At 31.5% G+C, this 26,876-nt stretch overlaps 1 protein-coding gene and 3 long non-coding RNA genes across 4 annotated transcripts in view; 3 read left to right on the top strand and 1 right to left on the bottom strand.

Annotated features, from left to right (window-relative positions):
• LOC141449772 (uncharacterized) overlaps positions 1-24,852 on the bottom strand; it is a 255,913-nt gene extending 231,061 nt beyond the window's left edge. The window contains exon 1 of the mRNA XM_074119520.1: positions 24,671-24,852. Within this exon, the coding sequence (XP_073975621.1) occupies positions 24,671-24,792 (122 nt within the window). The 5' untranslated portion in view covers positions 24,793-24,852. The remainder of the gene's footprint in view (positions 1-24,670) is intronic.
• The window catches only part of LOC141449780 (uncharacterized), a 195,860-nt gene that overhangs the window by 20,561 nt on the left and 148,423 nt on the right, over positions 1-26,876 (top strand). The window lies entirely within an intron of this gene.
• Positions 11,079-26,876, top strand: part of LOC141449781 (uncharacterized) — a 48,560-nt gene continuing 32,762 nt past the window's right edge. The window contains exons 1-2 of the long non-coding RNA XR_012455691.1: positions 11,079-11,353; positions 12,735-12,816. This is a non-coding gene — a long non-coding RNA (uncharacterized lncRNA). The remainder of the gene's footprint in view (positions 11,354-12,734; positions 12,817-26,876) is intronic.
• On the top strand, positions 12,975-13,477 carry LOC141449777 (uncharacterized). Its single transcript, XR_012455685.1, has 2 exons — positions 12,975-13,210; positions 13,289-13,477. It is a non-coding gene; the product is annotated as an uncharacterized lncRNA (long non-coding RNA).

Here is a 26,876-nt window from a genome sequence, read left to right as displayed (position 1 = left end):
AATTTTGTTTTTGAAAAAGTGCTAATCTGATTTATCGGAAAAAAAAGAATCTTGCTTTATTAGTGTCTTTATAAACGAGTGGGATATGATCCTCCAGCATAAATTTGCAGCAAGAAATTATCATATATCAATCCATTTTTCTGATAAGTCGGTTGTTACAGGTTATCATCAAGAATCAAAAGAATTATAGTAATCCAATGCGACTTGCTGATACTGTATAGCAGTGCAATCATGTTCGGAGTATTAAAAATTTATTTGTACACTAAGTGATTGGGAGTTTCACTGAAGTGGAAGAATTTTTCCCTCGTGCTACTCCATGTATCAGCTTCTCTTGGGGCAGAAATGTACTGTAGTTTTAAAAGTAAAGTTTTTATAGCGAGTGAAAGTGTTTGTAAGTTCCAATCGGTGTTCTTCGTTCAATTCACCAAATTTTACTTAAGCCTATTAATTGCTTTTGGAAAGTTTTCCACTAAATCATTAATTCACTAGAAGAGCTGCTAGATTAGACTTTCCTGAGAAGTGCCTTTTCAGTATTAAATTTGGTTCCGCCGACATACTATTTAAGGCGCATGGCTGTGATTTAAAGTTGATAGAAATTTGGTAAATTAAAAATTAGCTTTTACTGAAAATGTTAATTAAGTTTACTCTAAAGCGATTCTCTTTTGTTAAAACAGTTTATCATTTGCAAATCGTTAATTATTAGAACAATAAAATTTGGCTTCAATACACTTAATTTCTGAGGTTTGAATCAAGAACTCATACTGATTCGTTACTATAAGCGTTCTTAGCGTAGGCTAGGCGTTTGTTACTGTAAGTCCTTAAAAGATATGGAGAGTTGGCAAATAAGCAAAAGGTCATTAAAGGAATTACTGCTGTTGATATTTGGTTTCTCGTTTAATCCAGTTTCAATGAATATAAAAAGCCTGGTCAAGGCCGAATTGCCTTCTTAAATGGCAACATAGCATTTTTGGATGAGCTCCTTGCTGAAAGTATCGTCTGAATTTTATTTTCCTAATTATCATTAAAATTCAATCAAATTCTTGTAGTTAATTTTATTGCATAGTGTCAAAACAGTTTTATAAATATAGTTCGTAATTTTACCCTGATCGAGGAGCTACACAGATTTGTATTATTAAAAATTGATTGATCGACTATTTTATAAAATTAACAGATGGCTGAGCTATGCACACCGCTTTGCAAAACACTTTTCTAAAAGTTTTACTACGATGAAGTCGATTTATGAATTGAGCGGATATCTTTAAGAATGCATAAATTGCACTCAAGAAAATGAAAAGAAATGTTGAGAGCTGCTGGATGTAATATAGAATCCTTCGATACAGATTACGGATTATTTTCCGTATATAATACATAGCAGGGTTTTTGTAAACAAAAGTACACGAGGATTTTCTGAGCTGGTTGTAAATAGTAAAATTCATCTTTGAACAAGATCCATGTCTATAAACGTAGTGCAATCTAAATTAACGTTTGCCAGAAAAACCTAGAAAGTATAAACTGCATATCAATTATCATTTAAAGTGAACTCCTTACCCAATGAGTTTGGTAAGTTCACATAAATAAAAAATTTAGCGATAAATATGACGTGAGAAAACCTTTAAGTTACCTATTGATAATTTTAATCGAAATATTGTTTATTATACAAAATATTCCAAAAAATGATGTGGTTAATATCTATCATTAATCATAAGACGAAATATTTTGAAACTGAGAAAATGGAACGATGAAAATAATTGTGGGATTTCTTCCCAACTGGCCGAATTTGTGTGATAATGAATGAGTTTTATAAATCACGAACACCATGAGCTAAGTTCTGAAAAGTGCATGCTATAATATCTAAAGAAATTATTAAAAATAAATAAATAAAATTATAGGAATATATTTAAAAGAAATAAGATCTTCTTATTTTATTTTTTAAAAATCATTGTCCAATAACTTCAAAATTAATTCAAAACAAATCGAAAACAAATTGATCGCGTTTATAGAATTAAAAGTTTTAAATTAAGCTTCAGTACCTTAAACTCTTAAATCAGTGTTAAATCAATAGTGAAATCAGAATGACATTATTATCCATCTTTTAATCTACTTTTCCTCAGTAGCACAAATCTAGGCGTCAAACCATATGAATAGACCTCAACTCTGCGTTTAAAATTCACAATAAAATTTACAATGATTAAAATAAAAATGGAATAAATTAGTAAGTAAGGAAATAGTGCTTATTGGTAACACTTTCTGGCAAAAAACACTTTGGTGTATGAGCAATCTAATGAAGTCTGCTACAATATTTGAAACGAAAATCGTCTAAATATTGTTAAGAACACTGAACATTGAAATAATAGACAGTATTCATTTGAGACAAATAAACAGTTAATTGTTCATTTAAAGTATTGCCAATTTTTAAGGCCGGCTTTACTTCAAATAACCAAATTAGGTGTTGAGGACGAAGGCGACTAGCAAACATACGTTACTGTTAATTTCTCAAATTAATCATTAAATAAAATCCAAGGCCTAGATCGGAGAGTTGAACCCAGTACCACAACACATCATAGCTTTACGGTCCTTGTTTTTAACGACTCGGCTAACGTGGCGCCTAATTAATATAATTATATACTCTACATTTTTATTAATACTTTCTCTTGCCCCTTCTAAAGGGAAGTAATGAAGACACGAACCAATAGTTTTTACAAATTGGTTAGTATGCCCGTTTATAATCAGCATAAATAAAACAAGCCTCCTTATGGGAGTTTTAATTTAACATCAAAGCAAAGCAAAAAAAAAATGTAAAATCGTAGATAATTCAAATTTGATTTAGTTTAGAATTAAACTAAATGGGTCCTTAAAATAATGTTTTTATAAAAATTGATCAACCAGAAATACATTTTATGCAATTGATTTTTCAATTTTCCTCGATTTTTTTGAAAACTACTCTAGCTATTTGTCTTCAATCACTCACAGAAAAAGTTATAATTTTTGTCGATTTTTGTTTTTGTTTTTTTGGAGGTATGTTAAGTTATAGAAGGGTAAGGACCCCCTACAAGTTAAAAGAACTTCTTTGTACAGCCTTTTGCACATAATAATTTGTTATTTCACCTTTGTAATATTAACGAGTATTAACTACGTCGCTAGCACGCTGAGTTTGAAGGAAAACGTTAAATTGGAAGTGTGAATCTTTAGAACGATTTCTTTTTAGCTTTCTTTCCTTGCACTTTCTAGCATCTACTGCTTTTGTTTGAAATTCTTTTCAAGAAAATTGTAATATAAGGAGAGCTTGTGAAACGTCTTCTCTCAAAGTCCTTATCCTCTAATGCTTCTACAATGAAGCGAACCTAGAAACTAACAGTCTGAGAAATCCCAGTGGGTTCACCCACTCTTCACAAACGGCCATTTATAAAATATTCTCAGTTTAACAACAGATATTCTCCTTAATAAAAACAAATTTTGGTAGTTATTTATTGATTAAAAAAAAATCAAAAAGCAAAAATTGAGTTATAAAATTCAAGATTTGCTCTTTTTGATTTTATTTTTGAAGACTCTTATTTGCACTTTTAACCAGCGGTATGCGTATTAAAGAGATTTCCCAATCCAGACTCATCTTGGCCCTGACATTTCACTTTCCAATAGCATCCCTCCCTCTCTGGACCACTTCTTTTCTTCCACTAATTCTTGGTCCTTTTTTTTTTATGCATGTCTACCTTCTAAAAAGATTTCATTAAATACATTTCCTTATTTAAATTCCGATATTTGTTAATTAGGTTCACATAATTATCCGAATATTTGCTGACTGCTTATGTTAACTGAGTGAAGCTTTATTTCTTTCAGCAAATATATCATTAAAAATATATTATCCTTTATTAATAACAAGTTCCGTAGACAGTGACCTCGTATTATTTATTTGTCAGTTATAATTTGTTTTCATTGAATTTCAATTGCAGATAAACATCTAACGTTTCGCGTAATGAGTTCTTTTTGCGATCTGTTCAGTTCGTTTTCAATATATCTGTGGGGTGCAAGTAAAGCATTGTACATTTCTTTTATTCGTTAGTGCTAGCTTACAGCTTTTGTCGAGTAATCGTTATACATTTTTTTGTATCTGTAACTAAAGTCATTCCTTTTTAGCCGAGTGATAGGGTTCCAAGTGAGTTGTTTGTCCAAATTAATTCAGAGATATTTCACATTATTCGCAACTTTGACGGGGTTGTTGTTAAGGTAAAGAGATAGGAGAGTATTAATGTGAACACTATGTATTTTTGATTGTCCATCGGCGGAACCAAGGTTCAAGGAGTTGAAGAGGTGGATTTTGGATGTTACGGATGGCTGATGGGAAATTTGATTTGATTTCAATACTTTCTTATTTAATAGGAGAAAGTAGAACTGAAATAACACGGTTGGCCATAGTTTGTCTTATCTAAGTAGGAAAGGATTCTTTTATTTGTACATTGAGTTGCATATTTAACTAATTTCTAAATCAACACTTCAGTATGCTATATAAAATGCATCAGTGCCATTTTGTTCGCCATCTACGAGTAGATCACTTTATTTTGCATTATAGGAAAGCAAATTTAGTTAATTGCAGGAAATAATTAAATAAAAATAATACCCCATAGATCACTGTGTTTTTTATGTCTACCTTTGAGTTTTATTAATTCAATTTAATGTGCTAAATTAAATATTTCAATTTGAGAGATTTTAAAACTTTTCTTAAAATACAAGAACTTAAAGAGAAACAACAATGCTACTGGGGGGGAGATTAATTTAATCGAAGGAGGGGCAGATGTTATGTCAATTCGCCTCGCACGAGTTCGACTTAAAGATTTAAAGAATCGATATAACTTTGAATGGATACCACGTCTTAACTACGGTCCTTTGTCCCTTGATACAGCCGTCTTATTGAAGCCTTTAGAACCTGTATCTTTATCCGAGCGCTAGAAAATTTCTATTTAAGTTTGATGTATCGCTTCTACAGTTATGGCTTCTCCAAGTTAAATTACCCAAACATAAAGTTGTTTACTGCTATATTGATTGATTAATTTACTTAACTTTTTTTTTTTAAAACCTTAGAAGAACTTAAGACACACATTGAGGAATTCATTGTTGATTATATTCATTATATTGTAGCGTTTCCAGAGCTTTAGAAATCAAATTTACCATTTAGAATTTTGAAGCACAGCTCACATAGTAATTATAAAATAAAACAAATTCAGTGTAGGAAGAAAAAATCAAAAAGTTGAAAGCAATGTAGTTAATAGTAAAGAAAATAGTGCTATTAATAGTGTAGTCTATTTAAAAATGTGAAACTGCAAAAAATAAATAATTAGATAACAAATATAATTAGAAAATTTTGTTACATAGAATTATTTAATAAAATTAATGAATCATACTTTTTTATTTGTGAAAAAGTAAATTAAAGATTTAGGTATAATTGTAGAATTTAAATTGCTTATATATACATTCACAAAATGTGTATTTAATCATTTCATGATTTACATAGGTATTTATTTGCATTTTTGTTTAGTGAATGGCACTGCCTTTGTTTTCTTAGTACTTCTCTTTTTTGCTCATATTATAAATTCTCAGCATTTATATTTTTAAATAAATAAATAATAATTGTACAGCTCAGTAGTTAGAGCACTGAATTTCTAAACAGTCTGCCCCGCGCATTTGTTCTCTTTTTAGGAGCTTTTTTTTTTTAGTTCGCTGTCCGATGGTGGACAATGTGGTCCAAGACGAGTGTTGACCATTTTGGCGTCAATAACCTCGTTTGAATTCTTTAATGAAATAAATAAATCAAAAGTAATAATAATTGTGTAACTTATTAAATGTCTCTGAATAAAGTTATCAAGAAAAGCAACAGAAAAAAAATGTAGCTCCGTTAGTGTATCGATAGAATATTAAAAAAATGAAAATTCTCAATAACTGGGATATTTTTTTGCTTTAGTATTATTAGTTACATTCGATTCAAAGGTATTGGCCAGCATCTGGTCAGCTAGAATTCTAACTTACGAGGGTCGTTTGAAAAGTCCGTGCAAAAATAAAAACTACTTAATTTTTTGGGGTAAACCTTTTTTATTTTTCAACATAGTCTCCTTTTAGGCTTATACACTTCGTCCAACGCTGCTCTAGTTTGTTGATCCCTTCCGAATAATAGGATTTGTCCAAGTCTGAAAAATAGCCATTCGTTTCTGCAATCAGCTCCTCGTTTGAATAAAATCTTTTTCCCGCCAGCCATTTCTTCATATTGGGGAACAAATAGTAGTCCGAGGGAGCCAAGTCTGGTGAATAGGGGGAATGTGAAACGAGTTGGAACCCTATTTCCATTAATTTTGCGACCACAACTGCTGAGGTGTGAGCTGGTGCGTTGTCGTGTTGGAAAAAGACTTTTTTGTGGGCCAATCGTGGGCGTTTTTCTTGCAGCTCGGTTTTCAAACGGTCCAATAACGATGAATAATATGCACCTGTAATAGTTTTACCCTTTTCCAGATAGTCGATGAGGATTATTCCTTGCGAATCCCAAAAGACAGTCGCCATAATCTTTCCCGCCGAAGGAACGGTCTTCGCCTTTTTTGGCGCAGATTCCCCCTTGGTAACCCATTGTTTAGATTGTTCTTTGGTCTCAGGAGTGTAGTGATGTATCCATGTTTCATCCACAGTGACGAAACGACGCTTAAAGTCCTGAGGATTCTTCTGGAACAGCTGCAAACCGTCCTTGCAACACTTCACACGATTTCGTTTTTGGTCAAGCGTGAGCAATCACGGCACCCATCTTGCGGATAGCTTTGTCATGTCCAAATGTTGATGCAAAATATTATGTGCCCGTTCATTCGAGATGCCCATAGCACTAGCAATCTCACGCACCTACACTCTTCTGTCATCCATCACCATATCATGGATTTTATCAATGATTTCTGGAGTAATAACCTCAACAGGGCGTCCAGAACGTTCAGCGTCACTTGTGCCCATATGGCCACTCCGAAAATTTTGAAACCACTTATAAACTGTTCTAATCGAAGGTGCAGAGTCACCATAATGTTTATCAAGCTTCTCTTTAGTCTCCTGAGGCGTTTTGCCTTTCATAAAGTAGTGTTTAATCAACACACGAAATTCTTTTTCGTCCATTTTTTGAAAATCACTCGACTTCCTCGATTCAAACGAATGCCAAACACAAAGAAATAGACCGATCTGGCTGAAACTTGGTGTGTGTTCTTCCAAGAGATGCTACTAACTAAACATAACCTCGATACGCGCCAGTGGTGCTATCTTTCTGACTTTGCACGGACTTTTCAAACGACCCTCGTATTTGATGCAAAACACTTTAATGCGCAGAAAAAGTTTGTGACGTTTTGAGTTTTATTCAAATATGCGTACTGTAATTTTCTATTAAATCAGTAATGCTATTTATTTAATTGTTTTTATTTCTGTAATTAACTTAGATTTAAACTTTTGAATTGAATTTCTTAGTGTCTACAAAAATAATATAAAATTAAAAAATGCTATTTCATCACTTACATTCTCTTAAAGGCTGCTGAATTTATTTTTCTAAATTGAATTAAAAAACACTCCGCTAGCTCATATAAATAATAAATTAATTTAATTACCAGAGTATTGTGAAATAAATATGCGCATTGCCCAACAGGAACTAAAATATGTTCTTTAAAGAAATCCAGTTCATCTGTGATCTTAAGTGAAGCAATAATAATTTGCAACGCTGCTTAATGAACATTATTATCTTCACGTTTTTTTTTATTTATTTATTTTCTGTATTATTATGAACATTATACTCAATATTTTCGGTCTAATTAACAGAAAATCTATTGTAATTAAGTTGGAAATAATTATTTTCTTATGTTTTTTTATTTATGCAATTGAGTTATAAGAAATGTAACTTATTCCAAACGATTTTAAGTTAATAAAAAACTTGGCATGAAACACTACACTCCTCAACGTGGATATACTCTTTAATTTTAAGAAAATTTTGAAATTTCAACTCTTTATGGGAAAAGAGGAAAAAATTATCAAAGTTAGGCGTATTACAACTTTAGTTACACTTTTTCGTGCAGTCTTTGACGTTCAAACCTTTATACAACTGACCTACTGGATAGTTTTAATGAATTTTGCACGATCTCAGTGATTTCTTTTCCAAGATATAAGAGAAACAAAGTACAAAAATATAAGAAAACAAAACCTACAATTTTTTAAATGATTTAGCACACAAATTTTGGGCACATTTACTTTTAGTGAAATGAAATAATTTCAAGTTACAAAGCGTGAAAGAATTATGAATTGTTGGAACAGTTATTTTAACTGCCGCGTTCTATGTTGTTTATACAACCATGTTATACAAGTATATTTGTATATTTGTATATTTGTATTTAAGTTTAAGGTGTTAGTTTGTTAGTGGTATATGAAAGTACGGGTAATCGTAATTATATTTAGAGCGGGCCAACTCTACGATACAATTTATGTAATATTTCGATATATATGTATATATATTTTTTTATTTTCTTTTTGTGTTTATCTTTCACAAATAATAAAATGGGGCTCTCCATTCCCAAACGTATGCGCAGGAATAGAAAGACAAAAAAAGGTGCTGATTTATTGTACATTAGTGGGTTAAGTACAAAAACGTTAAATACGTACCAGAAGCGCTTTACTACCATGACATATCAGTTAGTTGGAAAGTCATGTAGGGCTTTTATGAAGTCAGCTTGTTACTTCTAGATTGCAAATTTTGGGATCTAATGTTTCATTTGAACAACTTCTTCAATAATAATTTAAAAAAAAGTTCACGCAAGAAATAGGTTATTGTAGATTGATAAAACTGTAAGTTTTTATTTCTGTTTCTTAAGTCAGATAACTGTGATTGATATACGAGGTGTGGCTATTAAATAACGAGACTATTGCTGTAAAACATTTTATTTTAAATTTAAACATATTTAGTTATTATCACCTTCAATATACACCCCTCCCCAATCACTACAACGCTCCATGCGAATATACCATTGTTCGAAACAGTGCTGGAAGTCTTTTTCTGTGAGCTCCTGCATGACGCGTGCCGCTTTTTCTTTCACAGCTTCAACAGACTGAAATCGTGTTCCTTTTAATGCAGATTTGACTTTAGGGAACAGACAAAAGTCATATGTGGTCAGGTCAGGCTAATAAGGCGGAAAACTGGGATGTGGTACTTGGCTAGAAACCTCTTGACAGACAATGCAGTGTGAGCCGGCGCGTTGTCTTGATGGAGAACGGAGTTGAGCAAGCACCTCACTATTAGTAATGTTGTTTAATTATAATCGATATTTTCAACCGTTTTGGACGTGGAAGGGCGACCCCGGGTGGTCATCATCTCCGACGTCTTCTCGGCCATCTTGGAAACGCTTGAACTACTCAAAAACTCGCGCACGTGATTAACATTCATCGCCATAAACTTCTTTTAATAAAAGATAAGTTTCAGTAGCGGTTTTACCCAGTTTCATGTGAAATTTCACGACAATGCGTTGCTCTACTACATGTGTAGTATCATGTTTTCGGCAAAACGAAACTAACACCTCTTACACAAACGACGGTTCCAGTCAGACAGATTTTTTTGCAAACACGTGAGACGCTGCAATCGAAAGAGAAGGCTTTACTCTGCACAGCTGTCGGTCGTTAGGATTTGGCGCATGCATAGTTCTTCTGTAGCAGCATCAGTCTCGTTATTTAATAGCCACACCTCGTAATATGCCATTAGGACCCATAATAGAACCTTTTGAATAAAACTACTTGAATATTAGGGTAAAATTATGTAAATTATAACCAAACACAACTAAAAATCCGTTTTTATTTTCCCCAATTACTCTTACATTCTAGTAAAGCGTTACCCTGCAAATTGACTGCTAATTTTCGACTGCTTTCGGTGAATCCGTATTTATATTTCTTATTTATAACTAACATTTAATTGGAAACAACGCGTTCTACGATTAAAAATCTCTTTTTTACAAAATCATGCTATATCGTAGAAAGGAAAAGTGATTGCATTACGATTCAATCATAAACAATAGCTTTAAAAGTCATTGACAATATCTTTTATATCTATTGCCTTTATTACCTTGTTTTAGGAAATTATTGAATTGAATATGGCAAATTTATGTGGAAAGAAATGAAGTGTGGAGGATGGCAGAAATATTCCGTAATCCATCCAATGTAAATAGATGTGCATACAAATACGAGCTAGGATTCAAGATTTTTAAAGGAATGAATGTTTAGGTTGAACGTATTTATTTGTATGAATGCTGAGTGAATGAGGCTGAATCGTCAGTAAAATACAGGGATTTGTGATTAGAGACAAATAAAACTATTTCAGAGAGGTTCGTGAATAAGGTATTTCTTCCATTTTAAGTTATTATTTCCAGGCGTTTTCGAGTCGATGTTTTGATTTGTACGGTAAAAGTCAATAAACCTTGCTACATTTAAAAACATCTAATCCAATATGTAAAAATAGTAGTCATGTATCTCTTAAAGCAGAACGTCTTGATTGCGTTTAATTCTTTTTCTGCCTTTCCCTTAACTTCATAAACTTACTCACTAGTGATGATATTTGCTGCTAGAAATGAATAAAGTAACTATTTAAACAGCATTTATATCTACAAAGCCACTAGTTATGTAAATTCGGATACATAGTAGATAAAATTAATCAATATCTAAAATATACCTAATTCTGAATGCACATAGTAGCACGCAAAACACGCCATCAGAAGTAACCCACTTGATACACTGAATAGCCCTGAAGCTAGAGATTAAAATCGGCAATATCCCCCTGCTGATGCAATCTTACCCCTTAAGATATATTGCGTGCTATGAAGTGATGCATCTAATTTGAATTTAACGAACTATACCGATCTAGGATGCAACCTTTCTAATAATTTTTAGTAGACGTTTTTTTACCATTTTATTTATTTACACTTGTGTAATTTTATTCACTCTCTTTTAGATGATTTACAAAAACAAAGCTATTTAAATTTCACATTCTCGCTTCAAATTCTTAGATCTATACCTTTAATGTTTCGAAATTCAGTAGGACTTTTAGGCTTGCCTTTAACTTCTACATAAGTATAATGGGCGAATTCACTACCTTTTTTTTCCATTTTATGAAACTAAAATTATAACTTTTCTCCTTGGAAACGAAGTAACGAAAATAGCACAAAAGAAATGTGTGAGCTAAAAGATAAAACAGAAAGATAATTGATGAGTGTGGTCATAATTATCAAGAGATATAATCATTACTTTGATAATTTTCATAAAGAACACACCTCTAAATGTTCTCCAGTATGACATAGTACAAAACAATAGCATTTGTTTTGAATGGGTAACTAAATTATTAGATATAATTTTCCAAATGTTACTTATTAAATGACTTAAACTCTGAGTGAAGTATAAGCAATAAGTTCTAAGAAAATGCTCCATAAAGGCGAGGCAGCAGCCAGTCTCTTTTGACACCCGAATAATGTTTAGCATTAGAAACCTGTCTAGATTTGGGGACGGACCCACGCAATACTTTGACATAGTTTTCTGAGTGCTTAATTTGTTGGTACTTATTCTTTAAGATCTATTTAAATAGTATTTTGCTCTAAACGAGTATGCTCTTAATTTACGGTATCAGTATCATCCTCGCCGTTACAATGTTATATTGATTCACTTACTCATGGAGAACGAAGATTTGCATTTGAACAAATTGATTGGGAACAATGTTAAGACCCTGCAGAGAAGGAAATGTCTAGGATGGCAATGGAAAGGCGTACATCTTCTTCCAGACAACGTTCGCCAAAACAACTGCAATCTATTGGCGAACTGGATTGGGTGCTTCTACCTCATTCTCTTTAAGCCCTAGGTTATAAACTACGATTTTTTGTTTGAAATAATCTTTGCTTGACATCAATTGCAACGGCAACGAATTGTAAAAGTAAAAAACTGGCTTCGAAATCAAGATAAAGAATTCTTCGCTGAGGCTATAAGAAGACTCGTAAAAAGATGGGACAAGTGCACAGAAGTTGTTGGGGATTTTGTGGAAAAATAATCAAAAAACTGTATTGATTTAATGTACAACCATTTGTCTGTTTAATTGTAGAATGACCCTAGTTTCGCTACTATATTCCATTCATTTGGATTCAACGAAGTATTTACTGAAGCAAATGCTATAAGTTGCAATAAAGTGAGATAATGCGTTTGAATCAGATAACAAGATGCAGTATAACTTGAATGGTAATTAGGTAGGCTTTATTAGTGGCGGCCTAACTCGAAAAAGTGTCGAGTAGATTGCCTAACAACTAGATCTCCGCAGAATCGTGGCTTCTTCTAGCGAGCGTAATGTCACAAAAAAGAGCAAACAATCCCGGACTGTCCTTGGAACATTAGTAAAGCGGTATTGTCCTGCCGTCTCTTTTTTTTTTTTTGAAAAGAATATTTACTGAAGAGAATCGCTTCCGCCTTTTCAATTCTCTTACCCTTGCAAGTCATCTTCTTTCTTTAAAACTACTTTTTTTTATTATTATAAATCTAATGAGTTTATTTATTCTTTCAAAGTTAACAATAAAAATCTGTACTTTAATTCTCTTCTTCAAAACATTTCTAAATGTAAACTATTTATTTACAAACAGAAGAACCTTAAATACATGTTTACTTCTGTAAAAATATTAATTCCACATAATTTTTGCATCAACATTCACTTATTTACTATAATAATACTTCAGCTGTAGATCTCGTGTAGACGGAAGAGACGAATGGAACGATATTTTAAGACCTAAACTTGTTTTAAGCGAGCTGCTGAAAGAGGTACGGCCAATTTAATGAAATTTAATTATTAATTTAGAAGTATCCATATATTTAAGTCTTTCTTTATAGGAAATTAAGGTTAATTTTTATCTATAAATCATTTTTTTTTTTAAATTTCTGTTAAATATTCTAATTTATTAAAAAACGAAAACTGATGATCTTGGTTTAAATCATAAATAACATACCTAAATTTTTTTTTATCATATTAAATTAATCAAATCATGTGTTTTAAAAATAAAGAAATTCTAAAATATTATTTTTGAAATTAGAAACCTAATGATATCTTAACTGCTTTGAACAACCACAAAGCTGTCTTGAAAGTTTTTAATCATATAGAAGCCTTAACTTTTTTTAAAAAATGAAATCAGATACAGGAAAATAAGAAAAAGAACAGGTGTTTTGCACAATCTATTTGTATTTTGAAATAAATTATGAATATATATTTTTTTTAAATTGAGATGATTATTTAAAGGGCTGGAATTTTCACAATGAATAGTACGGGAAGGTAAACGAAAGTCCATTTTAAAATTATAATATTAATACTACTATATACTGGATTCAAGAGGGAGTTTACCAAACGTAACTTTCAAAATATAATGCAAGATCCAAAATAAAAAGCAATCAACAATTTAAAGTTATTAAAATGTATTTTTAATTATAATTTGGAATCATTAAAACCATAATAATAAAGAAAGTAATTAATTTTCACTTTTATAATAGTTTGACACTTTTTTTATTTTTATTAGCCATTATCGCTAAAAGTAATTGCAACAAACGCGAAAAATATAATGATACCTATTGACGGAAGCCACAAGAGAAATTGAGGAAGTACTACAATGATGAAGGTCGAAAACAATGCCTGGAAAATTCTACATCATTAATAGCTTTTCTAAATCACGTGATCATTTAACAAAAATATTGGTATTTTGTTTCATTATAATGAAATGAAAATTGATTTCATTTTTACAATAATATTGTGGAAATTTCTTAAGTAAATTTATCGTGAATCCTGAAAATTGTTAAATCCTGTTAAATGATTGTTATACAATCATTTAACCATCGTACAATAATTTCATAACTGTAGTAGATACCTTTTTAATAGATACATTTCGTATTATTTCGTTCTGAAAAAATATATTTTCATGATTAAAATTATGTTGCCTGGCTAGCTAATTATTTTGTCGGTCTATGGCCAAAAACGGATGGAAAAAAAGTAAAAATTTAAGTTTTTATTAAGTTTTATTTACAATTATAAGTAAGTATCCTTGTTTTGGAAATGCGTAAACATAAAACCTCGCTGGGATTTACAAATCTTTTACGTTATTTTGTTACATTAAAAAAAAGATAATAATAATATGTTTGAAGTTCTTTAACTCGTTGATCATTTGATTTTTACTTTTAATTCCTATTATATGTACCGTTACGTTAATTTAATTCTACAATCTTCAAACGGTTTATTTTTTTTGAATTTCTTGCGATAATATTGTGCTTCATTTACTTATCAGATTCAAGTAGTTATTATATTTTCTTTCAATTTCTGTTGTCTTAAATTGACAACTGTTACACCTACCAAACTCAAGCAAGCAATTTTTTTCTATCTTACACTTGATGGCTGTAATAATAATCCTTCAGCACTAATTAAATTCCTTAGTTCTCGATGGTAGGAACTTTACAAAAAAATTGGCATTTTTTTTTTTCCTGAAATTGATTTTTTTGTAAGCCGATTACTATAATTTGAGCAAAACATACAAAAACCTTGATATTAAGGAAGTTTAAAAAAATGAAATTAATTCAGCACGAAAATTGACCATCTCCAAATAATCATAAATTTTTATTTGTTACAGTTATGTCAACCTTGGAAAATAATTCTACTACGAGGGTCGTTTGAAAAGTCCGTGCAAAAATAAAAACTACTTAATTTTTTGGGGTAAACCTTTTTTATTTTTCAACATAGTCTCCTTTTAGGCTTATACACTTCGTCCAACGCTGCTCTAGTTTGTTGATCCCTTCCGAATAATAGGATTTGTCCAAGTCTGAAAAATAGCCATTCGTTTCTGCAATCACCTCCTTCGTTTGAATAAAATCTTTTTCCCGCCAGCCATTTCTTCATATTGGGGAACAAATAGTAGTCCGAGGGAGCCAAGTCTGGAGAATAGGGGGGGATGTGAAATGAGTTGAAACCCTATTTCCATTAATTTTGCGACCACAACTGCTGAGGTGTGAGCTGGTGCGTTGTCGTGATGGAAAAGGGACTTTTTTGTCCTTTTCGATCTGGCTGAAACTTGGTGTGTGTGTTCTTCCAAGAGACGCTACTAACTAAACATAACCTCGATACGCGCCAGTGGTGCTATCTCACTGACTTTGCACGGACTTTTCAAACGACCTTCGTATTTAAAACTGTCATAACCAAAATATTTAAAAACCTAATACCAAAAAAATCTATTTAAAAAAGCGAACAAATATTATTAATTTTACTCCTGTTTTAGTTTGATAACTAATTTATAAGAACTGGAATTACTGCCTCCCTTTACACCAATTAGTATAGATGTATCATTTCTATTGGGTATTATTTAAATAATTGAGGAAGTAAATATTATTCATACAGAATTATTTGATTGAAATATATAACCAAAGATTTCAAAGAATGTGCCCTCATTCCAGAATCATTACATCAGTGAAAATATTCTTATAATTCGATTACAGGAAATTTATTTCAATTATAAATTGTTTTCATTTTCATTTATTAATTTTAATTATACATTCCTTAACCATCGTTGAGATAGAATTTTAGAAAAGAGAGGTTACTGAATCATTAGTTAATTAGGAATTATTATTGTGCATTAATCAATTCTAAATTTAATGCTCAGAAGGTGGTACTTTGATTTGACTAATCGTAGAAATAAATAAGAAAATCTGCGAGTTACACTTATTTTATTTTAATATAATTACAAAATATTGAGCGGAAATGAATTGACAGCCATTTATTTAATTAATTATTCGCTAATTAAAATGATATTATGTCAAGGATAATGAATGTAGACAATGTGAAAGTATCACAAAATTACAATATTTTTTTTCTTCTTTTTTTTTTTTCTGTAACAAAAGGAAGTTTCAATAAAAGATTTATTTAATTTAGGAGTGAACTCACAGGAATTTCTCTTTCCGTCATTTACGTAATAATGTTGGTAACACTTACAATTGTCCTGCAGAGATACTCATATATTAAGTACAATTGACTAAAATTATCAACCTAAATGAGGAATTTGTAAGATCTTTTGAATTATTTACTTTATTTTAGCATTTATTTGAGAGTATCATTGCTTCACCATCGGCTTGTGAAATATTCTAATAAAATCAAGTTAATCAAAACATGTTGTGACCTCACTTTAAAAAAAAAGAAATTCTAATATAATAAAGGGTTTATATATTTTCAAAAATAAATAAACAAATCAAATTTAAATATAAATTACTTCCATTATTTTAGATATTAATATGGTGATATTTAATATGATAATGCCTTCTAACAGCTGGAATCAGGTGGGCCTTGGAATACTTAGCCAGCAGAACTGTTTCTCCTGCAGACTTTATCTGCTAACAATCAGATAATGATTTTTTGATTTTATTTTTAGTATTAATAAAACGAGAGAATTAAGTAATATTAAAGGATTTTGTTAATGTTGCTGGTTTCTTTTCATGTTTGCCAGTGTTCAGGGATTTTTCGTTAATAATTGTTGCTTTTTACGCAGATCATTGATAAAAAATGATCTTTAGGGATATGATTTGGATATAAAAAAAAACACTTACTCTGTAGTTACATATTAAAAGCAATGGAAACATTTTAATACGAGAATAAGGATGTACATTAGTTTGTAATATATGTACTTCTAAAGGTTAGCGATTATTCAAAGAAATTGTAAACTGCAGGTAACTAACTGTAATATCTATAAAACTTGAATTGTTTAAAGTGCTTGGTCCTACATTAAACCCTGTAACTTTGTGAGAAAAATTTAGAACATTCGGTTAAAGAAAAAGTCTTTTTGAGAGTTTCAAAATCTAAAATGAATTGCATAAGAGGATTTTAAAACGGCATCAAAGCAAATGAAGTAGTTTAACATTTAACAACTTTAACATTTTGATTGCTTCAAATCTCATCCTTGAATAAAAAACACATAAAGATCCATATCAAAGGATATCCATTTTAAAAAGCCATGTCTTTTTCGAACTTAGTAACTTCGCAATTAATCCATTTTGACAACGGCTTCAACTATTGAAACGGACCCTTCGCGCGACCAGCAACTCAAAAACAGAATCTACGAAAAATATAAAAGGTAAAAGGAGGAATGTGAGGCGAAGAGGAAAACATGAACATCTGATTAAGTTTCTGTCTTTCATCGCTTCGAATCGCTTTACCATCTTCAGATCCAATCGTTCAATTCAAGAAAAGTTTTTCAACGGCTATTCATCAGTTCAAAAAAAAAAAGAAGTGAAAAGATTATCCCCTGCTTTTTCAAGCGGGCTTTACCCTCTATCTGGAATTGAGATGAAATGAACAGAGGTTATTAGCAGTCAAATTTTATTAATTGTGTGAATTAAAACTGTCCGGTAGGACAGTTGTATAAGGGTTGATCATCAAAAACTGCACGAAAAAGCGTAACGTTGAAAAACACCCAACTTTGACAATTTTTTTCTCTTTTTCTATAAAAGATAAAATTCCCAAATTTTCTTTAAAATATAGGGCAAACCCTCCTTTATAACTGTAATTTTTTTGCAACCCCCCAGACCTAATAGATTTTGAGAAAAAAGTTGCCGAAAATGAGCAAAAACGGCATTTTCAGAAATTGTTGTTGTTCTTCTTCTTGTTGTTGTTGTTGTTGTTGTTGTTGTTACCTTTTTTGTAAACTACGTAGCGCCTAAACGCGAGAACCGATTTTCATGAATGAGGTGACATTCGATTCGGAATTTTATGTAGATGTGCCTTTTGGGGGTCTCGACGCTGTACACCGAATGGGAGAGGAGTTAGCCTCCTTTATGTAAGGCCCCCTTCAAAATTATTATTACTAATTACTCTGTAAATCTTAGCCCGATTTTGATAAAATTTGGTAGGATGATAGAGTTAGGGCTCCCCTACGTAACATTAAAGCGGCGATCTGCTCTTACACTAGTTAAGGGGAAGTATAGCAATCGTTTCAAATTATCGACAAGTGAACTGATTTTCATGAATGAAGTGTCATTCGAATCGAAATTTTGTATAGATTTGCACTTTAAAAGTCTCGTCGCTATGCCTCATATGGAGGGGAGTTTGCCCCACCCAAGTAAGGCCGTTTCTAAAACTATTATTACCAATATTTCTATAACGCTTTGTCCGATTTTGATAAAATTTAGCACGAAGAAGTGATTAAAGCTCCTCTATATGGCTGTGAAGTGCCATCATGCTCTTACACCTACTAAGAGGAAGTACTGCAATCGTTAAAATTATCAATGGGTGAACCTATTTACATTAATGAATTGTCGTTCGATTAAAAATCTTTGCCTCTTTGCCTTTTATGGAGAAGTACTGTAATCGCCCGTTTATTTTTCTTACTTCTCTTAAAAGGAAGGTCTGAAATCGCAGTTTAAATTTGCTTTTTACGTACAAATACCTTCCTATTTTATATAAAAAGGCTTTCTCAAAAAAATTGTTATTGAGGATGGTTTGGGGACCGCAACTATAATCATTCTTTAAAAAGATCTCTCCAGTGGTAGTTACGGTTCCTACTTAACACCTTATCAGGTTATAATGATAGAATTGCTTATTCCAAATTTAAAAAAAACAGTAAAGCAGATATGTAACTTAGCAAAATAGACAAAAATGAAAATCTATCCAAAAGGTACAAAAATCTCCTTAACAAAAACTTACAGTTTAAAAAGTTAAGTATAAGGGTTGATTAAACGCCAAAAGGTACACAAATCAGCAGTACCCAACATTTCATTAATACTTCATTGATATAATTTAAGTAATTTTACTGCATTAACTTTTCCTTCACATTTTTTAGAATTTATTAGATGTCACTGACCCTTATGCTGGCCATTTTCGTCTACAAAATATTTACTCTTTATTTACTTTAATATGGTTTTCTTCAATTACATTCTCAATCTAGGTGTTCTTCCCACATTGTTGTATATATGTAATATAAAATAAAGATATGCATATTTTTAGGACAGCTAATTATTCCAGTATTTTACCATAAGTAAAATTCGGGGGACTAAATTAAATTACAATTGAGAAATGAGTAAATATTGTTGAATAATCTACTTGTTATTAACTGTATGTTATTTGTACTCACGAATATTTCGGTAAGACGAATTCAAGACTGAAATATTGTTTTAAATCCTCCGTGATTCAAATTTAAACAGTAGCCGACTCTAACTTAGTCTTTTTCTACTTTAACATGCATGTATATGTGACTACTCAGAACAAAGGGCATATTAAAGATAAATCAGAAGAATAATTTGGAATAGAGTTAAAATAAAGTACCTATTTAATTACGAAGATATAATATACATTTTATCATAATTGTAACAAAATAATATTATGAATGAACTGGCCAGCATAAGGGTCAGTGACATCTAATAAATTCTAAAAAATGTGAAGGAAAAGTTAATGCAGTAAAATTACTTAAATTATATCAATGAAGTATTAATGAAATGTTGGGTACTGCTGATTTGTGTACCTTTTGGCGTTTAATCAACCCTTATACTTAACTTTTTAAACTGTAAGTTTTTGTTAAGGAGATACATTACATAAATGTAAAGGCCAAGGTCAGAACTCCTCCATAATTGCTCCAAAAAGCGAGTGCATCAGGTTCTGTTACCATCCACTCACCTAACCACTTTGAAATCGTGGCCGCTGACTTTGATTTACGTGCAGCAAATTAATCATTCCTTAAATTCTAATATTTTTTATTCTTTCTTTAGAGATTAACAGAAGCAAAAATGTATTCGATGAACTTTGCCTACCTGTGAGTGAAGGAGTTTAAGAGCAAGATTAACTCCAACAACTCAAGCTTAGTTTAGTGATGCTTGTGTAAGATACTTCATCTCAAATTGAATTTCCCAAACTTTAAAGTCATCCTCAACGGTAGTTTTTTGGGACTTCTCCTTTTCTTTCCTCCGAAATTTCAAAATAACAAAATGAAAAATTAATAGTGCTCATTCCTTATTACACTATTAGAAGAATAAATTATAAAATTCCGTATTAATGTAGTAGGAAAGAAGTATTCACCTTTTGAGTTGAACAGCATTTAAGAAATCCACCTTAAATAGATTTCTCTGTTATTTACTTGGGCGAATATAAGTGAATAATTGTAGAAGACTAGTAAAAAATTCTAAATAGTAATGTCGCTTATGTTGTTTAACACGATCTAGAATAAAATACGATGTAGTATTATTAATAAGTAATAATGAGGATAGAAAATCGTTACAGCAGATCTCCGTTTTAATTTCAGTAAACAAAGAACTGTTGATTTAAGCTAAATAAATAAGCTGAAACTATTTAGAACCTTTAACATACTCTACAGAACATCTTAAAAAATATTTAAAAATAATTATTACAATCAAAAGGCAATCTTTGAATATTAATCATCATGATAGACAATTAGAAAAAGAATAGAGAAACACAAAAAGTATTTGGAGTTGTACTAGCGGTGCATACTTGATTGTTGTGACATGATTACTGGGCTGGGATGCATACCATGTCTACCGACCGACTAGTCACATCATGACCATTTGTAATGTCATCGTTTGGGTCAGAGGTCTTTCAACACGTGGTTTGTGTGTTGCAATGCTTTATAATCTATATATTTATTTCATTTCTTTAGTCATTATTTTGATTTTCTTGATCTAGTCTATAAATATAGTAGTATTGACTTCTGAATGAATTTCTATGTACACTAAGATTATATTTTTACATTTACGTTCATTATTAATTAATGTTTACAGTACTTTACGGATAATTCCTTTACTTTTTAACTGCCTTTGACATTGATTTCTGAAAAATGTACGCATGGGCACAAATTCAAGATAAATAATCTCTTACATGTTACATTAATTACTTAGTTGACGATCAAATATCTGATCCTTTGTTAAATATTTTATTTTTTGTAGCAATTTTTTAAACATTGAACTAATCCTGTAATAGTTCGTTGACTTTGGCTTCTCTCTCTTTTTTTTTTTTGCAAGAAGAAAGTTAATTAACTTAACATCGAATCTGTAATTATTTAAAAACTAAATGTTTGACGAAAATTAGTTATTAGAAATTTATAGTCTAAATTTACAGAATGTAGTCGGAAGAGATTAGTAGTATGAATGGGATTTGGGGCATCAGAATCCCTAAAGAAGAAATCGTGCAACGGGTGGGGGTAAATGATGTCGGAAAATTCAGTACGTTTTTTGGATGTCAGTAGCTTTTTTTTAAAAATGTATAAATATTTCAATACCAGATGGTGGATACCCATCACTATTTGGATAACCAAAGCGGATTCTTGACTCTGATTGCTTTATTGTTTTATTCTTTTGTTAGCATTGCATTTATTCATTTGTAGGCAAATAACAAAATATGGATATCAGAGAGAGAAGCGAGTTCCTACTAACATGGAAATCTCTTAAGCGCTGGAGGTAAAATGAGAAAAAGAGATCATTTTCGCTACAAAAAGAAATATGAGTTTTAAAAATTAATATAAAATATGGCTGAAAAGTATCATTCTTTCAATTTCGTAATTTATTGTTTGCAAATTTTAGATTTTATTAGGATTTCTTTGTAATGAGGCTGAAATGAAAGACTTTATAATGTCCGCGATGTTTTAAAGAAATTCACCTTTAATGGTAAAATGTTACAATAGTTCTTTGAATTTATCTATAATGTCCAACAAAAAAAAGTGTTTTTAAAATCAGATATTGATGAAGTGTTTATCACCTCAAGAAAAATTGATTATAAAAATAAAAATCAATCATTTTATTCACACACTATTAATATATGTGTTTGTAAACAAGCAGTGACATAAAAAGAATTCAATTTGGAGACGTAATCCGTGTGTATAGAATATAAGTTTACAAGTCGGCATTAAGTCTTAGTTCTGTGTCTATTCTGGCGACTTCTAAACCGGACTACATTAGGTAAAGAGGGTGGTCCTAAGAAAGTGTAATAAATAAAAAGGTAGCAAGAGAACTTGCACGTTCCGCCGGAAGTGACTCCTCTCGCCTCTTAAGATTGGCCACTTTATGAAATAAAAATAAAACAAAATAAGCAATCAAGACCCTTTATTTTTTAACCACCTCTGTTTGCCTCTGTTTAGGCACCCTTATGCAATCCTCTCTGGTCACCCTTTTTATTTTAAGAAGAACCAGTGGGATTAATAAATATTATTACCGTTCGCTCATATATCACTATTATTTAATAATACATCATATTCTATTTTGTTTATATTATTTAACCAACCGATATAGATCGCCGACGAGACTCTTAATTGGAAAAGAAAGTAACTTCCGCTATATATTTGTACAAACACTTTGCAACTAGAATTCTAGTTACATTTCCTTTTTGACTTCACTTGATGGATTATGTAAATCTATTAATAATAACTTTAATAAGGACATAGCAGAACTAAGTACTAATAGCTAACTTTATGTATGTTTTAGTGCAAACAAATAGACCAGAAAACAAAGAACCTTGTTAGTCCGTTAAATTATAGTATTTAATTTCCACATAGTTTTGAAATTCTTTGGCGTACAAAACAATTGATTATTGTTGGTAGGCAATGGTTGCAAACGGCAAGGAAAGGAAATAAAGATTGTCACTAGAAGGTGAACTAGTTACGAGATTCGTTCTGTAGATATTTTATACAAATTGTGTAATACCTGATAGAGGATCCCACTAGGAAACATGGAAGTACGTTAAGAGTCGAAGGACAGTAAAATTTTTGCTCTTTCCAAAGCTAACATTTCAGAAGAAAATGCCAACGTGGGTACATACTAAATTGCCAAAAAAACAGAAAGTTATTTTGTCAAGTTATTTGGTAAAAATAATTGATAATCGTGCGTGCCAATGGTTTCTTCTATATTCATTCATATCGAGTCCCACGTAAGCATCTCTAAAATCTATTCTAAATATTAATTCTTATCATTCAAAAAGAGAACGCCTAATCATTTTAATAGTGTCTAAATATCCATTAACTTGTTTGAACAAACAAAGAACTTGTCGTCCTTGAAATAAGAAAAATTATAGAACGAAAGTACAGTTAATGTATTGAGTGAGATGCCACTAAGAAATTCTTTAAACCAATAGATAGTATTAATAAGAATTGAAGGGACTAGCTGAGCTTCCCATTTGGTGAATCAGGGTTCGATTTCAGCTGCAAGCCTTTAGATTTTCTTTTGGAGCCTCTTACAACTTACATTCCTTTGATGGACAGCGTTATCAGTAACGAGAATATAAAGAGCTCTACGGTAGAACACCGTCCGCAGGCCGGCAGTGTAGTGTAAAAAGGATAAGGGCACCAATAGCCTCGGTTGTTGAAGCCACACCAAGAAGTGATTTAAAAACAAAAACAATGAGCTTCTCTCTCAAAAATGTTACCAGCTTATCATCTGGACATTCTGAATTCAATTTAAAAAATTTTGTATGCCAGACATAGTTATACGCTGAGTATTAAAGCCTTAAAACCGAAAGGAGAAATAAAAATGCTTTACAAGACATTTGGCATTGTCCCTTGAGGCATGTCTCCCATTTGTGAACGGTGAGTTTAACACTCGTTTTGAAGCCAAGATACAATGAAGATAAGTGTGGCTTGAGGTGTAATTCTAAAGAATTAACTACTTCACTGTCTTGTCTAGTCATAATTTTTACAGTTTTATTGGGACAGATGACTTATTTTGACTAATAAGTTATTTTCGGTAATTGAATATTTTAAATCCAAGTCGGAATTGAACCGGAACTTATAGCCAAAACTCTCTACGCTTAACACACAAAAGAATCGCGGAAGAAGTAACAGATGAATATTTAAAATTTTTTAGAAGCTATTTCCGGGTTTAATTAGGCACATTTTTGGTGATGCGGAAATGAATCCATCTATGAACTTTGGCGGTTTAAATCTGGAACAACCATAAGTTTAGAATGTTTTTTTTTGTGGGATAAGTAAGTTGCTTTAAAATGGGTGTAGAGATAAGTATGGTGTATCACTGGTGTTAGGGTAATCACCTTTTTCTTAGTGATCTACCGCATGACATTTAGAACATCAAGGTGGACTGGTCCTATTGGAACATCCTTGATTTAAATATCTTTCATATCAAAGAAAAAGTTCCAATATATCCCGGCTTGGCTTGAGAAATGTTTTTTTATTTAAATAATAAAATTAATAATTATATTTAACTTTCAAACGTTTGCAAAATTTTTATTTTTATTAGTAGTAATTAAAAACAAAAGATCAATAAACGCTCTCAAAATAATCATAATTGTAACAATTACTCCAACTTATAAAAAAAGCATTGTCTTTATCGATTTTGTTACCCGTGCAATTATATTTACGTAAGTGAATGAACAGTAAAGAGACGAAAGTTATGCAATTAGAGCTGTCGGTAATGATGTATCGGGAGTGCTGTCGTGTTCCTAGAAAGCAATACAGTTGAAAAAATAAAAGCTGAATATAGTTATTGTTTTCGCTTTGTCACCACAGACAGAGCTAGAACTACTGCGGTATACTTTAAATGTTGTTTTGGATACGAAAAGATATGGATGATAACATTATCGTTCCTACTAATTCACGTGACTTCTTTTTCTCTTTTTGTTGACTAATTTTAAATAAAGTTATAATATATTTCTTACCTTGAATTCCTGGAGCTAGGCGGTGTTTTTGTAGTGGTAGCACCACTGGCTTGCTGAAATAGGCTGTCTGCGGCGAGAACGGCTAAAATGAAGACATGAACTTGTATATTTGTCGTACCCATGATGTTGGTGCGACACTCACCCACTTGCTGTTCACTCAATACTGCGCTACTAAATGTTTTAACTTTACTTTCTCTTGTAGCTTTGGCGGCCCCCACTCTATCTCTTTAAAAAAGAAAAGAATAATAATATATCTCTTCTCTGTTCTATCTTGCCCCCACCAAAAACCTTCCAAGATATATTCACACTCCACTCAAAACATACTAACACATTAAACAATTTTACACATTTATTATGTATGAACGAATACATAAAATATTTTCACATAATACCATAATCAAGTTTCATTTACAATTATCCTCCATTTTGGGTCTTGCTAACTTTTGTTTCATCACAGAAGTACATTAATCGACTTAAATACATAGTAAATTATTTGTTTAAAGAACTATTAAAATGGTATAGTTACATTTGAAATTAATTATAGAGCTTAATCTTTAGAATAATGAAACTTAAGCGGCATCTTTTCCACAAATGAAATGATTTTAACGGTGGGATAGAAGAGAATACTTTTAGAGATATATCACTATTAAATAAAGCGCGTCGACATTTGAGCACTTTGGCGTCTGCAGTTTCTCAATGCACTATCGCCTACCAGAAAGGTTCTTCTTACACTCAAGTATTTTCCTTAATGACCATCACCTGGTTGTGAGAACCCCGAATAATCCCTAGAAAGCGAAATTCTGATCTGATTTTTAGCAATATTATACTAAGAAAAATTAGCAGCTAAAGCCTGTATGTATTTTTTTTTTTTTTTTTTTTGGCGCGTCAACATCTAAGGTTATTAGCGCCCGGAGCTTTTTCCAGTGCACTGCCGGCCTCCGGACAGTGTTCTCTCGTTACAGACAACACTGTCCATCACCGGACAGTGAGCTGTAAGAAGCTCCTAGGAAGAGAAAATCTAAGGGTCAGCTGCTGGATTCGAACCCGGGACCTCCGCGTGGGAGTCCAGTATGCTAACCTCATAGCTAATCCCTTCCCTGCCTGTATGTATTATTTATCCAGATCGACGTCCAAGATGATACTTTTTTTTTTTAGAATAGGGCTTAAAATAAGAACTTTCTGGGTCCACTTCAGAAAGCTTTATTCAAGCCCAAAAGCTTGGTGTATTCTGCAGTACAGTACGGCCCCGGTCATTGGTGGAAATTAAAGCTATCGTGGTCCTGTCTCTAATTTGTACATTGCTTTAGTTTCGCTGCACTCTATTTTAATCTTTGTTTTTGTTTTATCGTCTTCATATTTGCGTCAGTTGGTACTTTTAGATCCACCAACTTAGCCGATTATTTGGTTTATCAAGATTAAATTATTTAAATCATTAAATCTCGTAAAACCAATTTATTAATTAGCTCAAATTCTGTTAAACTTTTTTTTTTTATTTAACAAACGTAATTCACAAAGTTAATCATTGCCTTTAAATAAACTTACATGCAACTATTTAGAAAATGAAATTAACAAACACATCGCATTAATAAACTATTTGTATAATTATAAGGAAGACTTCCGTTTCATTATGCATGAAGCGTAATAAATTAGAGTTCATGCAGACTTATCAAGTGATAATTAAGTACCTTGCCAACTAATTACAAACTTATCTATTTCACTTCGCCGCACACATTTCTTAGATACATAATTTATTTAATTTATCTATGGTTTTTGTCGCTAACCGCTTGGATTATTTTTTGTTGATAAATTTTAATATAATCAAGATTCAATCGTTTTAATCATTAATCCCTTTATTTAAAGGGATTATCTGTGTGGTTAGTGCTCTAACACTTCCTCCCGGAGCTTCCGAACTTTCTGGCAAAAGCCTTGAGTTCGCTGCCCAAAATGGCCTTTCCTGATCTTTAATAAATTTAATAGAGTAAATGTTTGAATTATTAAACTCTTAAAATAAAACGTTTGAATTGTTTGGTAAAACTGAAAACTGAAATGTTTAGTTAAAATATGCACTTTCAGCCTTCCCATTTTTATCAAATTCTAATTTTGGTCAAGTGCTTCTACATAAATGGTACATTTAGAAAGAAGTCATGGCTAAGCTTACGAAAATTTATCTCATTTGATAGTGCACTGAAATCCTACCAATGCAGTT

The sequence above is a fragment of the Rhodnius prolixus genome, unplaced genomic scaffold (assembly GCF_049639745.1).
Source record: "Rhodnius prolixus isolate KJV_2025 unplaced genomic scaffold, Rpr scaffold_2, whole genome shotgun sequence".
In the NCBI taxonomy this organism is placed as follows: Eukaryota; Metazoa; Arthropoda; class Insecta; order Hemiptera; family Reduviidae; genus Rhodnius; species Rhodnius prolixus.
This window is presented reverse-complemented; position numbering and strand designations above follow the sequence as displayed.